This window comes from Pelodiscus sinensis, chromosome 5 (genome assembly GCF_052426305.1).
Source record: "Pelodiscus sinensis isolate ZL-2025 chromosome 5, ASM5242630v1, whole genome shotgun sequence".
Lineage (NCBI taxonomy): Eukaryota > Metazoa > Chordata > Testudines > Trionychidae > Pelodiscus > Pelodiscus sinensis.
The window spans coordinates 50,907,501-50,923,829 of record NC_143056.1 but is presented as its reverse complement, the minus strand read 5'-3'; the positions used below and the strand labels follow the sequence as shown (position 1 = coordinate 50,923,829).

The 16,329-nt window shown below is 40.7% G+C and overlaps 1 protein-coding gene across 13 annotated transcripts in view; it reads right to left on the bottom strand.

The window, feature by feature from the left end:
* The window catches only part of HEATR5A (HEAT repeat containing 5A), a 125,651-nt gene that overhangs the window by 95,733 nt on the left and 13,589 nt on the right, over positions 1-16,329 (bottom strand). For all 13 annotated transcript variants that reach the window (XM_075926962.2, XM_075926964.2, XM_075926967.2 and 10 more), the window contains 6 exons: positions 14,956-15,178; positions 13,438-13,649; positions 8,899-9,007; positions 7,792-7,941; positions 7,123-7,294; positions 3,761-3,921 (listed from right to left, as the gene is read on the bottom strand). In XM_075926962.2, the coding sequence (XP_075783077.2) occupies positions 3,761-3,921; positions 7,123-7,294; positions 7,792-7,941; positions 8,899-9,007; positions 13,438-13,649; positions 14,956-15,081 (930 nt within the window). In that variant the 5' untranslated portion in view covers positions 15,082-15,178. The remainder of the gene's footprint in view (positions 1-3,760; positions 3,922-7,122; positions 7,295-7,791; positions 7,942-8,898; positions 9,008-13,437; positions 13,650-14,955; positions 15,179-16,329) is intronic.

Sequence of the window (16,329 nt, the reverse complement as noted above, 5' to 3'; positions counted from 1 at the left end):
ATAGTCCCACACCAAAACTCATAAGTAAATAAGTTGTCATGGGATAATAGGGAAGGTCCTTTCATGGATTGATAACTGGTTAAAAGGCAAGAAACAAAGGGTAGGAATAAATGATAAGTTTTCAGAACGGAGAGAAGTAACTAGTGGTATCCCCCGCCCCCCAGGGTCTGTCCTAGCACCAATCCTATTCTTTTTATTTATGAACTATTAGAAGAAAGGGGTAAGTAGTGAGGTGTCAAAATTTGCATATAATACCAAATTGCTCAAGATAGTTAAGACCAAAGCAGACTGCAAAGAGCTTCAAAAAGATCTCACCAAATTAAGTGATGGGCAACAAAATGGTAAATGAAATGTAATGTTGATAAAAGTGAAGTAATGAACATTAGAAAAAATAATCCAAACTCTACATACAATATAATGGGGACTAATTTAGCTACAACTACTCAAGAGAGAGATCTTGGAATCACTGCGGACAATTGACTCAGTGTGCAGTAGCAGTCAAAAAAGCAACCAATGTTAGGAATCATTTAAAAAGAGATTGAGAATAAGACAGAGAATATCTTAAGAACATAAGAATGGCCATACTTGGTCAGACCAACTGTCCATCTAGACCAGTATCATGTCTGCCAACAGTGGCCAATACCAGCTGCACCAGAGGGAGGAAACACAACAGATAATCCTCATGTGATCCCTCTCCTGTCACAGATATCCAGATGGAGGCTAGGGACACCATTCCTGCCAATCCTGGCTAATAGCCATTGATGGACCTAACCTCCATGAATCAATCTAGCTCTTTTTTGAACCCTGTTAAGTCCTAACCTTTTCCACATCCTCTGGCAAGGAATTCCACAGATTGATTATGCGCTGAATGAAGAAAAACTTCCTTCTGTTTTTTTTAACTGCCTATTAATTTCATTTGGAGATCCCTAGTTCTTATATTGTGGGAATATGTAAATAACTTTTCCTTCACTTTTTCCACACCAGTCATGATTTTATAGACCTCTATCCTATCCCACCTTAGTCACCTCTTTTCTAAGCTGAAAAGTCCAAGTCCTTTCAATCTTTCTTCATATGGGACCTGTTCCAAACCCCCAATTATTTTTTGTTGCCCTTCTATGAATCTTTTCCAATGCTAATATATCTTTTTTCAGATGAGCCGACCACATCTGTACACAGTATTCAAGATGTGGGCGTATCATGGTTTTATATAGAGGCAATAATATGTCCAGGACCTCTATAATAGCGTTTTCTGAAATGCTTCCAGTTCCACGCACAGGGCCAGGTTGGCATACAGAGCTTCAGAGTCTCAAGGCATGGAGGAGACGATGATGTAGAGAGAAGGGGATTAGATTTTTTAGGAACTGGGGAAACTTTTGGGATAGAGGAAGCCTATACAGGAAGGATAGACTCCACCTAAACCAAAATGGAACCAGACTGCTGGCACTTAGTTTAAAAACTGCAATACAACCTTTTTAATGTTAAGGGCTGGGGGAACGCCGACGGCTGTGGAGGAGCACTTGGATACAACAGAAACATCTCTTAGTGGAGGGTCCATTAATAGAAATTCTGTGTGATCTCCTCAGGAGGAGAGGATGGAAGTATGGGTCAGATCAGATGAGACACAATCAAATGAAAAAGAGTCTAACATCAGGAAATGGCAGACAGATAAACAGTGACAAATTTTTAAAGTGCTTATACACAAATGCTAGCAGTCTAAATAATAAAATGGGTGAACTAGAGAGCCTCGTTTTAAGGAGGATATTGATATAATAGGCATCATGGAAACTTGGTGGAATGAGGACAATCAATGGGGACAGTCATACCAAAGTACAAAATATACAACTGGAAGGACAAAACAGGTCACGCTGGTGGGGGAGTGGCACTATACATGAAAGAACATGTTGAATCAAATGAACTAAAAATCTTATATGAGCCAAAATGTTCCATATAATCTCTATGGATAGTAATTCTACACTCCAATAAGAAGAATATAGCAGCAGGGATATAGAATCGACCACCTGATCAGGACAGTGATAGTGACTATGAAATGCTAAGGGAGACTAGAGAGGCTATCAAAATAAAAAACTCAATAATAAGGGGGGATTTCAACTATCCCAGTATTGATTGGATTCGCGTCACCTCAGGACAAGATGCAGTAATAAAATGTCTTGATACCTTAAAAATGACTGCTTCTTGGAGCAACTGGTTCTGGAACCCACAAGGGGAGAAGCTATTCTTCATTTAGTCCTAAGTGGAGCACAGGATCTGGTCCAAGAGGTAAATATAACTGTACCACTTGGAAACAGTGAACATAATGTAAAAAAAATTAACATCCCTGTGGTGGGAAAAGTACCTCAGCAGCCCAACACTGTGGCATTTAATTTCAAAATGGGAAACTACACAAAAATGAGGAAGTTAGTTAAACAGAAATTAAAAGGTACTGTGACAAAAGTAAAATCTCTACGAGATGCATGGAAACTTTTCAAAGATACCATAATAGAGGCCTGACTTAAATGTACACCCCAAATTAAAAAAAACACAGTAAGAGAACCAAAGTACCACCACTAGGCTTAACCCTCAGGTAAAAGAAGCAGTGACAGATAAAAAGACATCTTTTGAAAAGCAGAAGTCAAATCCTAGTGAGGAAAATAGAGAGGAGCATAAACTTTGTATAAAAATATAGTAAGAAAAGCCAAAAAGAAGTTCGAAGAACAGCTAACCAAAAAGTCAAAAAGTAATAGTAAAATGTTTTTTAAGTTTATCAGAAGCAGGAAGCCGCATAAACAACCAGTTGGATGGTCGAGATACTAAAGATCCCTCAAAGATGATAAAGTCATTGCAGAGAAGCTACACGAATTCCTAGCTTCAGCCTTCACTGCTGAGGATATTGAGGGGATTCCCAAACCTAGCTATTATTTTTAGGTGACAAATCTGAGGAATTGTCCTTGATTGAGATGTCATTAGAGGAGGTTTTGGAACAAATTGATAAACTTAACAGTAAGAAGTCACTGGGACCAAATGGCATTCATCCAAAAGTTCTCAAAGAACTCAAATGTGAAACTGCGGAACTATTAACTATGGTTTGTAACCCACCCTTTAAAATCAGCTTCTGTACCTAATGACTGGAAGATAGCTAACATGACACCAATATTTAAAAAAGATTCTTGAGGTGATCCTGGCAATTACAGACCAGTAAGTCTAACGTCAGTACCTTGCAAATTAGTTGAAACTATAAGCAAAGAATAAAATTGTCAGGGACGCAGATGAACATAATTTGTTGGGGGAAAATCAATATGGTTTCTATAAAGGGAAATCATGCCTTACTAATCTACTAGAGTTCTTTGAGAGGGTCAACAAACTTGTGGACAACTCAATTAAAAAAGCCACAAGAACATGAAGCAATTTATTCCTCAAATTTTAAATATAAAAATTATACTAAAAGGGCTCCAAAATACTAAGTCCTATTACTTGTGGCTTCCATACCACATTCATGTTTCCTCTTAGCAATTTCCAAAACACAGTAAATAGAAGGTTATATTTGGAATTCAACTAAAACATAAAGATACATCATCAACATTCATGCAATTTTTGTTGTATACTACTAATTTCAGTGTAATTCAACATAAGACCATGCAATGATACACTAAAATCTTATTTCATACTTGCTGTCACAAACAGCAAGTACACAAAACAACAAAACAGCTTTTTTTTTAAAAAAAATACACCAAAATAATAGAACAATATATAATATAATGCAAACCTGAGTAATTCCAACTCTAACATCTCTGCTGACAGAACTGATTCCTTTCAGCATATCACCACTGGCTCGAAGAAATCCAGCACTCCCACGAAGAAATCCTGTTCCTAGTAATTGCAGGGCTTCTTCGAGACAAATTATGCGAAGATTTTGCCGGGAGGATGCTAAACATAAAATGTATTTTAAAAAACAAAACACCACACATGTCTGTAAAGGGAAGTTTCAAAATCTTTGCATGAAAATTTCATCATAAAACCAGAATCAAAGCTCTGAGAATTCAGACCCCTTTGATCAGAGCCGGCCCAAGCTACGGGTGTTCGGGCTACCACCCGGGGCATCCCAGTGTAGGGGGCGCTGCCTGGGGCTGCCGGACCAGGCATGGGCAGGGCCGCGCATGCACCGGGTGCCCAGGGATGCCACACGCCCAGAGGGGGGCCGCACCGCGCTCCCGGTGCCCGGGGTGCACGAATGGCTCGGGCCGCCCCTGCCTTTGATTAATATCATCTAGAAATACATGGAAATACTGCCATCCTAAATTCAGAACTCCTTCAAGATAAACATTTTGCTGTTCAATTTTCCTGAAAATACCACAGTAGGAACCACTTGTTCCTAGATAGCAATCAAATCAAGATGTTAACATTTTTGCACAACAGGGTCTTAAAGCCACAAAAGTGACCTTACCTTAAATGTGTCCCTAGATCACTACTGATATTGGGAATTATTAAATAGCTTCATATTTTTGGTCTGATTTTATTAAATCAGCACTTTGGACTGTGCTGCAAGTCAACAACATTTCTTACCAGTATAAGAGAGGAAAGCACACCAGCTAAGGGAGACCACATAACCTGCCCACGTAACTCTGCCTCACTCCCAGCCAGGAACCCCCATACTCTTCCCCTCTCTTCCAATCCCCACGTTACCTTGGGGAGCGGGGAAGAGGACCAAAGGCAGCATGGCACTGGGTGGAGCTGCTGGCAGTTCTGTGCCTTTTCCTGCTGCCGCTCCCACCAGGAAAGGAGCAGAACTCCCAGTCCCTGCCCCTCCACGGTGCTGCTGCACCTATGTACACGGAAAGGGAGAGGGGAGACTGTCAATTCTGCTCCTTTCCCCACTTGGAGGGGCAGTGAGGAAAGAAGTAGGTTGCCAGCAGCTCCTCTGGCTGCTGTAGCACTCGCAGTCCTGCCCCCAGCTCCCCAGGTGCCAGCCATGAACAGAGATGCGACAACTAAGTAGATTGGTTGGCGAGGAGCAGCAATGAGTCCTTCCAGTAGGCCATACTAGCCAAAAATAACTTGCTTGTGTGGCCTACCAGACCATACTGGCCTACTGGCACCACTGACTTTGGGGGAACCCTTGCCTGCACAACTTAGCTAGGTGGTTCAATGCTGTAAGAGCTGTCATCTAACATTCCCCCTACAACTTTCCTTCCCTTTGAAGAATTCTCATGTTCATTCAAAAAAAAAAAAAAATAATGCTAGAAGTGAAACAGCAGGCTCTCAGAGAAGACAGACGAGCTGTAGGATTTAATTTCATAAAAAAACAGATGCCATGGCCAAGAGCACAACAAATCATTCTCTCTCTCTAGTGTACTTGACAAGACACTTGATGCCCTAAATATTCTTAAGAAAATATTGACTGAAAAATGAAAACAGCGGTAGAGAAAGCAACACGTGGCTAACTTTGACATTTCTGACGAAGATCTACCTATCTTTCTCAGGCACCCTTCACTAAAGTACTAAGATCAGGTAGTTATGACCACACTGTTCATAAAGAATAAATAAGAAAACAAGGCAAATGTACTCAGTCTGCGGATAATGTGTATTATAAGAGAAAAATTTAGAAGACTTTTTTTTAAATTGGAAAAAAATCACAGTTTTCTTTAACCCCGTTGTTCTTTTTACAAGATACTTAACAGTAAATAAACCAGTAAATAACCTTAATTTAGAAGGGAGAATGGGTGCACAAAAACACATTCAATTCCAAAATACTGAAAGCATCTAAACCAGTCTTGATCAAAATTAGATTCTTTCATTTCTTCCCTAATTACACTTCTTTCCTAACTTATGACAATGAAGGCCTCTTCTGAAATCAAAAGTGTAGGTCAAAGATTCACACATTCTGATCTTGATCCGGTTATAAAGGTTGAACCTCTCTTGTCCAGCACCCTCGGAACCTGAGGGGTCCCGAACCACAGAGTTTGCTGGACGAGAGGAGGTCAGGGTCTGTTCCCAGCTAGGGATGCACTCCATGCTGCCTGCCCCGCAGCATCCAGTCCTGGCTAGGACTGCATCCCCCACCACGCCAGTCCTGGACAGGGACAGCCCCACTGCTTCCAGCCCCAAATAGGGCTGCACCCACCACACCAGCTCCGACGGTGGCTGTTTCTCCCACTGTGCTAGTCTCAGGTGGGGCTGCACTCCCAATCTCACCAGCCCTGGCTGGAGCTGTGCCCCAGGACACTGGCCCCACTGCCTCCAGCCCTGGCTGGGGCTGTGCTCCAGGCCGCTGGCCCTGCTGTCTCCCGCCATGGCTGGGGCTGTGCTCCTTGCTGTCAGCCCTGACCAGGGCTTGCTCCCCACTGCGCCAGTCCCACTGGGGCTGCGCTCCCTACCACCAGCACAGTCAGGACTACAGGATTACAGAATTCTGCAGTTTGGAATCTGGATTAAAAGCACTGATGCTGCCTCTTAAGTGAGCTAATCCAACAGTAAGCTTGTACCATACTCAGTTGTAAAAGATGTATATTCTAAAAAAGATGTTTCCATTTATATCATCTCTGTTTAAAATTCAAGGAACATTTTTTGTTTTAGGAGAACTTTAATTCAAGTATTGTTACATATAATTTAATGTGTTGGCCAACAACAAAAATCATAATGACTCGTAGCTTACACACTATAGAAATTTGACTCAATAAGAGTACTCCTCAGCTGCATTGCTATATCTGACTGGAGAACTAACAAGTTTGGAGGACATTCACTCTGAGATGATGCACCAATATCCATGGGGTTATATAACCAGGCATCCCCACAATTCCTTGGGTTTTGTATCCTTACCAAGCCACACTACACATTTTCATGTAGCTGAGAATTCCTTCACCCTCTGGAACAAAAAAAACCATGGAGCTAAACTGTATTTCCAAGTAAATTTTCCCTGGATGTGTTTTTTTTAATGCAGAAGTAGATGATCTAACTAAAAAAAACAGGACTGCATCATAATAATGCTGTAAAAAGCAGCAAAGAAGAGTGGCATGAATTCTTTATCTAAGCAAAGTAATCTGGTGTTTGCATTTTGGTGTAATGATTATACATCATTTTAAAACTAATATAGGTTTGCTAAATTCTTACTGAAAAACAAAATATGTTTACCTGTTGACTGTTTATATGTCACAGCTTTAGCCAATACTGTGCCTAAAAGCTTTGAGACTGCTATCCGCACATCATAATTGGAACCATCAAATGCTTTAAAACACAAGGTTGCAACATTATCCATATCCGTGCTCCACATAAAAACTGCCTCTTTGTGAAGTTCAAGAAGACACTAGACAAATGGGGTGGAAGGAAAGAAAAATATATTCACTATAAATACTCAATAGTGTGTAAAGTCACTTATACCTTTGATACAAATTTTAGCTCGCAACATAATACATAGAAGGTAAGTGGGTCTAATAACAAATATGTACAGTCCTTGACATCCAAGGGAACTGAATCTACTTGCATTATCAACACAGACATTTTCCTAGCAATCTAAATTTACTCATTCTTCTGGAAGTAACTATTTGTGGAGAAATATGATAACATCTTATCAAATCATATTTGGAAGGAATAACATTACATGGCATAACTTCAGGTGCACAGAAAACAAAATTAGGTGCTAATATTGTTGGGAAAAACTCCAGAACTATTTTTTTCTGTTTGCTAGAAATACATTTTTCCAATTGAAGATTGTGCATTATGAGCAAATCTTAATTTTTTATTTCAACAAATGTATTTTACAAAAGTAACTACTTAAAACAGTGAGTTATTGGGCCACTTTACCTTAGCAGCTGCACAGCGAACTGCCATAGAGCGATCTGTTAAGCATGATCGAGCAGCTTTGTAAATATCTCTGTGACATGGTGTAGCAGCAGGTCCTAATCCAGTCAGTATATTTTGCAAACTAAGCATGATCTCATAACGACCTTGAGACTGATAAAACACAAAGAAACTGTAAATATTATTTTACAACATTAAACAACCTTAAAAATGAAAATGCAGATTATTTGAACGTATTTGCAATATATTGGCACTTTTATTCTTAGAGATTAATTCATGGTAAAGTGAATTAAAGCAGGTAATTTGTTCTACATCTTTATAACTAAAAGGAAAGAACTATTCTTTTAAGTTCTACTGGAAAGGATTAAGATACACTTTTTATTCCAATGCTCACTTCACAAACTTATTGTGTAGGGGCTCGTCTACACTGGCCCCTTTTCCGGAAGGGGCATGTTAATTTCAACTATCGTAGTAGGGAAATCCGCGGGGGATTTAAATATCCCCGTGGCATTTAAATAAAAATGTCCGCCGCTTTTTTCCGGCTTTTAGAAAAGCCGGAAAAAAGCGTCTACATTGGCCCCGATCCTCCGGAAAAAGCGCCCTTTTCCGGAGGCTCTTATTCCTACTTTGAAGTAGGAATAAGATCCTCCGGAAAAGGGCGCTTTTTCCGGAGGATCGGGGCCAGTGTAGACGCTCTTTTCCGGCTTTTCTAAAAGCCGGAAAAAAGCGGTGGACATTTTTATTTAAATGCCGCGGTGGATATTTAAATCCCCCGCGGATTTCCCTATTACGATCTCTGAAATTAACATGCCCCTTCCGGAAAAGGGGCCAATGTAGACGTAGCCCACGTGTTTTATGAATGATACAAAACTGTATTTTCCCAAGACAACACGTAAGTAATTGTGATTCATCATTCTCAATTGATATCATTATGAACAAATTCTCTAGCAATTCTTTTGGATTTCAGATAGTGCTTTTATATGGCATTCTGAATTCCAGGAACTTTGTGATTTATTGACAACATTCACCTTGTCCCATTCATCATTCTTCAAGTCAACTCAGCCTATTAAATTTTACCTGCAAATATCTTTTAAACTTGTGGTTCCTTACCTCTGCATTCTTCATTGCTTTAAGCACATTCCCCACAGTATCAGTAAAGCTGTTTCCCAAGATTCTCCCCAGTTTTTTGTACAAATAGCCCAAGCATACCACTGCAGCACTAAAACAAAGCAGATCCAAACTTGTGAAGATGAATGCAACAGAGAGAGATTAAAGAACTGAAGAAACAATGGACCTACTTAAACATTTTTACACTTAATTTAAAAAACATTGAACACAAATATCTACTGGGTGTTACAACTTCCTAGAAATGTCTTGTACACAAATGGATTACATCAGGAAAAAGGGTCTTTGAAAGTACGTTATGCACTTGCACCAAAGATAGTATATATTCTAGTTCACTTGAACCTCTTTAATCTGAGAAATGGGGTGTGCTGGATTAAAGAATTTGCCAGACCAGGGAGGGCACTGAGGTGTGTGCTGAATGGGGATCGGAATGGGGCACTTACCTGGCACCCCACTCCCCCTTACATGGCTTCACATTCCCCACTACTGCCAGGCACCACTCCGCCTCCCCCCAGTCATTAGGAGAATGAGTGGTGGAGAAAAGCCTCAGGGGAAGCACACTGCTGCACTACCATTCCCCCAGCTGGGGTAAGGAAGAGTGGCAGCGTGCAAAGCCACTCCCTCCTTCACCTGTCAGAGTCCGTACTACAGGTATTCCCACATTAGGGACATCTGGAGTACAGAGGTTCATGTGTGCTTTGAATTCTGGTAATTTAACTGTACCAGATGAAAGAACAGAAAGAAGCAAATGAAAATGTGAATACAACTTCCCCTCCCCAAAAAAGCCCCACAGGCTCCAAAATTAAGATTATTCCATGGTGAAATAAGTAATAATCGGATTTAGAATACTGTATGCTTTCAAGTTCTCTGGTTAGCAAAAGCAAAAATTGTTAAGCACTGAATATTAGAATTAAACAAAACAGTATTAAAATTTTCTTTATAATCATTTCTTGATGAAAACTTTTTGGGGGCATTTGACTGATTTCTGATTGGTCACAGTTCCACAGGTTGACTGTGCCCTGCATGAAGAAAAACATCCTTTTGTTTGTTTTAAACCTGCTACCTATTAATTTAATTGGTGACCTCCTAGTTCAGATGCACTGGGAACCTTGCTGGGAGCACATGCGCCTCCCCTACAACGCACCCCTCCTAGCACCTTTCATGTGCCTGCTTCACCTGCCTGCCTGTTGCTCATGGCATACAGGGCTGCCAGCACCATCTTGAGCAGGAGCCTCAGGAACTGGCAGGAACCCAGCTGGGAAAGCGAACTGTGTGCCTTCACCTGCAGGAGAGTGTCCCTGTCAGATCTTACTGGAGAGGTGCAATGGGGTGCATGGCCTTATTTTCACCTCTGATTACAGATTATATGAATAGGCCTCTTGGAATGAAAATTTTCGAATACTATGTTTGCTGCTAATTCACCGCCATTAACAGAATTTTTCAATGGCATACAGAATTCATAAAAATTCTAGCTTCTTCTGTGCAACAATTCACAAGAACCATGAGCACAGAATATATGATACTCCTTTGTCTGCCTCCAGGGTAGGGCTACTTCCCTTTCTCTAATTACAGGCATTTCTTTCTGTGTCTGATAGTGTCAAAGTTTACATGAAAAATTTCCACAATAAAACAGCCATGAGAAGTTAATACTCTCTGGATGTAAGACTGAGAGCAATAATAAAAAGCTATAACCTTCCAAATACAGGCAGTCCCCGTGTTACGTACAAGATAGGAACTGTAGGTTTGTTCTTAAGTTGAATCTGTATGTAAGTCGGAACTGGCATCCAGATTCAGCCGCTGCTGAAATTGACCAGCGGCTGACTACAGGAAGCCCGAGGCAGAGTTGCTCTGCCCCAGGCTTCCTGGAATCAGCCGCTGATCAGTTTCAACAGGCTGAATCTGGACGCCAGTTCTTACATACAGATTCAACTTAAGAGCCCCAGGCGTCCCCAAGTCAGCTGCTGCTGAACTGATCAGCGGCTGATTCCAGGAAGCCCGGGGCAGAGCAACTCCGCCTCGGGCTTCCTGTAGTCAGCGCTGGTCAGTTTCAGCAGCGGCTGACTTGGGGATGCCTGGGGCAGAGCAGCTTGGGTGCTGCTGGGTTGCTCCAGTAGCGCCGCTTCTCGGCGCTACTGGAGCAACCCAGCAGCACCCAAGCTGCTCTGCCCCAGGCGTCCTGATTCAGCCGCTGCTGAAACTGACCAGCAGTGGCTGAATCAGGATCCCTGGGGCAGAACAGCTGGGGTGCTGCCGGGTTGGTCCAGTAGCGCCCAGAGCGGCGCTACGGGACCAACCGGCAGCGCCCCAGCTGCTGTACCACAGGCGTCCGGAGCAAAGCCGCAGAGCACGGGGGCAGTGGGACAGCCCAGACGCGCCACGGCTGTCCTGCTGCCCGCGTGCTCCGCAGCTTTGCTCCCCGTCTCCCTGGTCTGCTGGAGACCAGCAGACCAGGGAGACGGGGAGCAAAGCCTCTGAGGACGCCAGCAGCGGGACAGCCGTGGCGCGTCTGGGCTGTCCGCTGCCCGCGTGCTCCCCGGCTTTGCTCCCCGTCTCCCTGGTCTGCTGGTCTCCAGCAGACCAGGGAGACGGGCAGCAAACCCCGTTCGTAACTGCGGATCCGACTCAAGTCGGATCCGCGTAAGTCGGGGACTGCCTGTAAACCTGTAAGTTTACAGTATATAATCTACAGTATTTAGAATTCTTAATGACTATTTTCTTCTCATTCTGCACTATTTTTATCCCCTTAATGTAACCTTCCTTCCATTTTAGTATGTTGTAAGATTTTCCTCCCAATACTTGGAGATGTCTTCTAAAAAGCTGTGTATGATACATTTAAAGTTGTACTGAAATTTTAGATGCAAGCCAACAGCACTAAAAGCATCAATGACAAATAACTGAGTAGCACAACACTGCCAATTGTTCATTTTTATATAACTGTTTTTTTTAATTAAAAAAAACACCTGTAAGGGCTGTCTATGTAGGGATTTTTTTTTTTTAAATAAAGAGTTGTACTGTAAATCATAAATAAAGACAGGATTTTCAATGGACCCTACAAAATCTAGGCACCCAGCTCCCATGGAAATTCAAGGGATACTAGGCACCCAACTACCTTAGGCTCCTTTGAAAATGCTAGCCTAAAACTTAGTTACCTTGCAAATAAGTCAACTGTGTGTATTTAAACAAGATAATGAAATGTATTTTAAGAGGCCTATATTATTTTGTCTTAACTGAAACATCTACATAATGGGGCTCATAATGAATTACCATATTACCAACAACTGCTAATGGCAAGAGGAGATGATAACTGGAAATTATCATAACACCACTTGAATGTGACACAAGATACGGTCTCACTCAATGAATACCCCTGGACTATCCAAGGAAAGCCAGGGTCATGTGGAGCTTCTATGGAAAGGTGTTTCTAAGTGCAGAAGCTCAAAGGCCTGTCCTTGTTACATAGTTCAGCTCAGGAGTAGCCACAATACATGGCTTGCGTAGCTTAAATGTTCTACGCAGGACTATATCATATAACCAGACTGCACAACAGGTCATTAAGCAGCAGATTCTACAGTAATAGAGCATCCAGACAGCATTTGAATTGCATACCTTCAGTTAATTCAGATTAACTGTCCTGAGTGCTCCCCGCCAGACACGCCATATGGTGTTTTCTTTAAGGGTACATCAACACAGCAACAAGACACCTGCAGCTGGCACATGCCAGCTGGCTTGGGCTCGCAGAACTCGGGCTGCAGGACTGTTTCATTGCCGTGTAGATTTCCAGGCTCAGGCCAGAACCTAGGGTGTAATACACTGCAAAGGAGAAAGGGCCCAGAGCTCCAGCCCCAACCCAAGGCTGGAAGTCTACATAGCAATGAAACCGCCAGTCCGAGTCGGCTGACAGAGGCCAGCCACAGGTGTGTATCTATCTGCTCTGCAGACATACCCGAAGTGGCTACAGTTAACTTAGAACTTTTGTTCTTTGTTACTCATATTAATCTTGCGCTTTCTCCACTGAATTTTATCTTATCTATCATTAGGTCACCCAATTGCCAAGCATACCTCTGAAGTTCCTAAAAATGTTCTCTACATTTGCCTAACCTAAGTAACTTAAAAACATATTTATGAGAACAGCTACTTCTGAAAAAAAAGAAGAAAAAAAGATATTTTAAGTTGACTGCACTTTCATGGTCTATCTCTAAGGTGATACTGATCTAATACTGATCCACTATCTGTAAAAAGTACAGCTGATTTTTTTTATATTGAAAAATTGCAAAGATGGAAATCACGTTGAAATTACATATCAAAAGTTGCAAAATAACTACATCATTTATCATTCCATCCAAAGGCTTTTTTATGAAACATAAAAAATAAAACACTATTCTTCTGATGTGTAGGAGAGTAAATTGAAATTGCTTTTACAGTTCACATTATGTTTTATTTTTAATGCTCAGAAGACTGTGAAGGTTTACCAGATGTGATATAAAAAGACAAATATGCTCTATGTTTGGAGGTTTTTTTACTTACAGTTTTGTGGGAAGATAACTTGGTGAATCATCTTTGCTCCGAATGAGTTCATGGCATTTGTCAACTGTCTGGTAAACAGAAAAAGTGTCTCCGATACTATAAAGTACAGTTAAGTTCTTGGCTATGAGCTTTCTTGTAGGAGGGCCTGGTGAACTATTTAACAAAGATATTAATTGTTCAATCAGTTTCTTCTGTTTTTCCTTTACATCAGCCTGGAAATAAAAATGGCAACCAGTTAACCTTCAGTACGATTATCTTTAACTTATCCCCACAATCACTTACTTTCAGCTAGTTTGACATGCTTAATTTAAAAAGTCAATTTTTTACCCAGCTTTTCCACTGAATGGAAGAAAAGCTAAAATGTGAGAGAGCCAGTTGGATTCTTACATCTTCATTCTTCTCCCCTGAACACACTTCTGTCTAGTATTATTCAACAGCATCAGAGCAGCTGTATCCTTCTGATACAAAACTGTAATTTTGTCTTACTTGTTGTGTGCCATTCACCATCTTCTCTTAAAGATAATTCTTGAGAGAATACACCAACAGTGCACCTTTGTAGAAAAACAACTACTGAAAATGTACACTGGAGAAAGCATGAGCTGAGTAATTTTTAAACAACTTTAATTTTTAAACCATTTTTATATGTAAATGAACAATTTATCATATTTTCTGTATGCCTGTATCTCTGTGGTGTGGGGTTGTGTTTTTTTTAATCAAAACAACGTGAAAGATGCTGCTTTTCTATTTTAACTCCTGTATATGATAAAAAGAAAAAAAAAGGTTAAAAGTCTCTTCAGTGGCTAAACGGTAGAATAATTATTAGTGCTGCTACTGTTTAGGCAGTAGATCAGTGGTGGTAACCTTTGAGCTGGAGAACCACATCATAAATAAAAGGATCCAGAGTGTGATGAAAATTTGGTGAAGCAGTGTGATGTTGTGAACGTTAGCACATCATGGCATAATTATTTTGAGGCTCTCTGCATCTCCATCCAACATATTTCCTCTCTGGTTCCCTTTTATTTACCGAATTGTGCAAGAGTTGGTGAGGAATCCTCCCAACTCTGGCTGTTTGCCTAAGTGTTTGTTTTGTGTGTGTTTGTTGAGATGGGAATGTCCATCTGATGTATACTTAGTTTGTTCTGTCTGAGCTTAGGCTAATCACAAAGCTCTCTGATCAGAAACATAGGATATCTGAGAACCATGTGCAGGGTCCCAAATGTAGCCTAGGCTCAAAGCCAAGGGGTATATCACCGTTTACTAGTAAATATGAAACATTGTGAAATATTTTAAATCAGATTAAAAGAGCTGTTACTAAAAGAGAACATAAATTCTCAGCAATGTTTTGAAGTTTCGGAGTGCTTGGAATTTATTAAGAACATTATATAGAATATCTGAAATATTATTATTCAAGTATACCTTTAAAATTAACCCTAATTATAAAAGCACTTAGTAAAGGAATATGGAGAAAAACAGTTGTCTCTATGGAATAGTATCTCTTTTTGATTATATTACACTTACCTTGCTAGTCACCGGTAAAAGTTTCTCCAAAAATCTTAACCATTCAAAAATGAACTCTGCTTTCTGAAATTCACCAAGCTGATTATATGCCTCTTCATTAAGGAGTAAACTGTGAGCCAACTCCATTCCTTGAAATCTCTCTCCTCAAAAACACAGATTAAGACACCCAAGGCTGTAACTAATCAAGACTTTCCTTGCATGATTGTATCAGAAGACTGAAATCCTAAAAGAGAAATATAAATGTTATTAGGAATCATACCACATTTCTTACCATGTGAATATTAACACTAATTTTCAGGTATCCAATGCACATGGATAGACATATTAAATATTTATTTAAGTACACTTTAGGGATATAAGAGTGTAGCTGTTTAAATAGGTAACCAGTTTATCTGTTTCCCAAACAGTTACACAGGACTACTGGTCCGGCTCCCGGAGGCAGGAGCATGGGGGCAGCAGCCAGCTCCCTGGGAGCAGGGTGGCAGGCGGGAGCCCATACCCACAGTGAACCAATTTAAAAATCTGGCTTCCGGTATGCACTGCCTCCATGGCAGCCACTTGCCGCCCTGTGCTGCTACCTCTGTATCACAGGCAACAGCATGGGATGGCAGGTGTGAGCTAGTATGTGTGAGGAGCTGGCTTAAAAGCCTACTCCCAGCATGCACCAGCTTCTAGAAAACTATCTGCTGCTCCACACAGCTGCCTCTGATAGAGAGGCAGCCGTGTAGGGTGACAGGAAGCTGGCTGCTGCCCTGCATGTAACCACTGAAATTTTCGTAAGTTACACGATTAGCCAATTGCACACCTTTTAACAGCCTAGTGCACTAGATGATATTTATGCTCATGCAAAAGAAAAACTAACAGTACTGAGAGAACATGCTGATTAAAGCCAGAGACAGTACAGAATATGCAGTATAAGTTGCTTTACAAAGTAGTCAGTTCACGTGTGCTGGAATTTCAAGATAGCTACCTTGTTCAGCATCTATTGGCAAATTATAATCATTCATGCCCAATGGTGATTAATTTTTTTCATCTACAGTGAAGTTCACTATCAGGCACTAAAAATAATGTAAATAATTATTTAATACCTTCACTGGATATAAACCCCATTTCACATACACAAAGGGCAAGTGCACTGCTCTACTACATATATCTGTAATACACAGGGACTTGAATTTATTCTACAAAATGTCAGATAATTTTATTTTTCAACTTGTGAGATGATTTTTCTGTTAAAAAATCCTGTTAAATACCATGACAATTTATCTTACAAGTTAATTAATGAGAAATGAATTGAATACAAATTGTATCCAGATACATTATTGCAAAAATCATTCAAAAAACTAAAATTTGGGTCTAACACTGACCAAATAT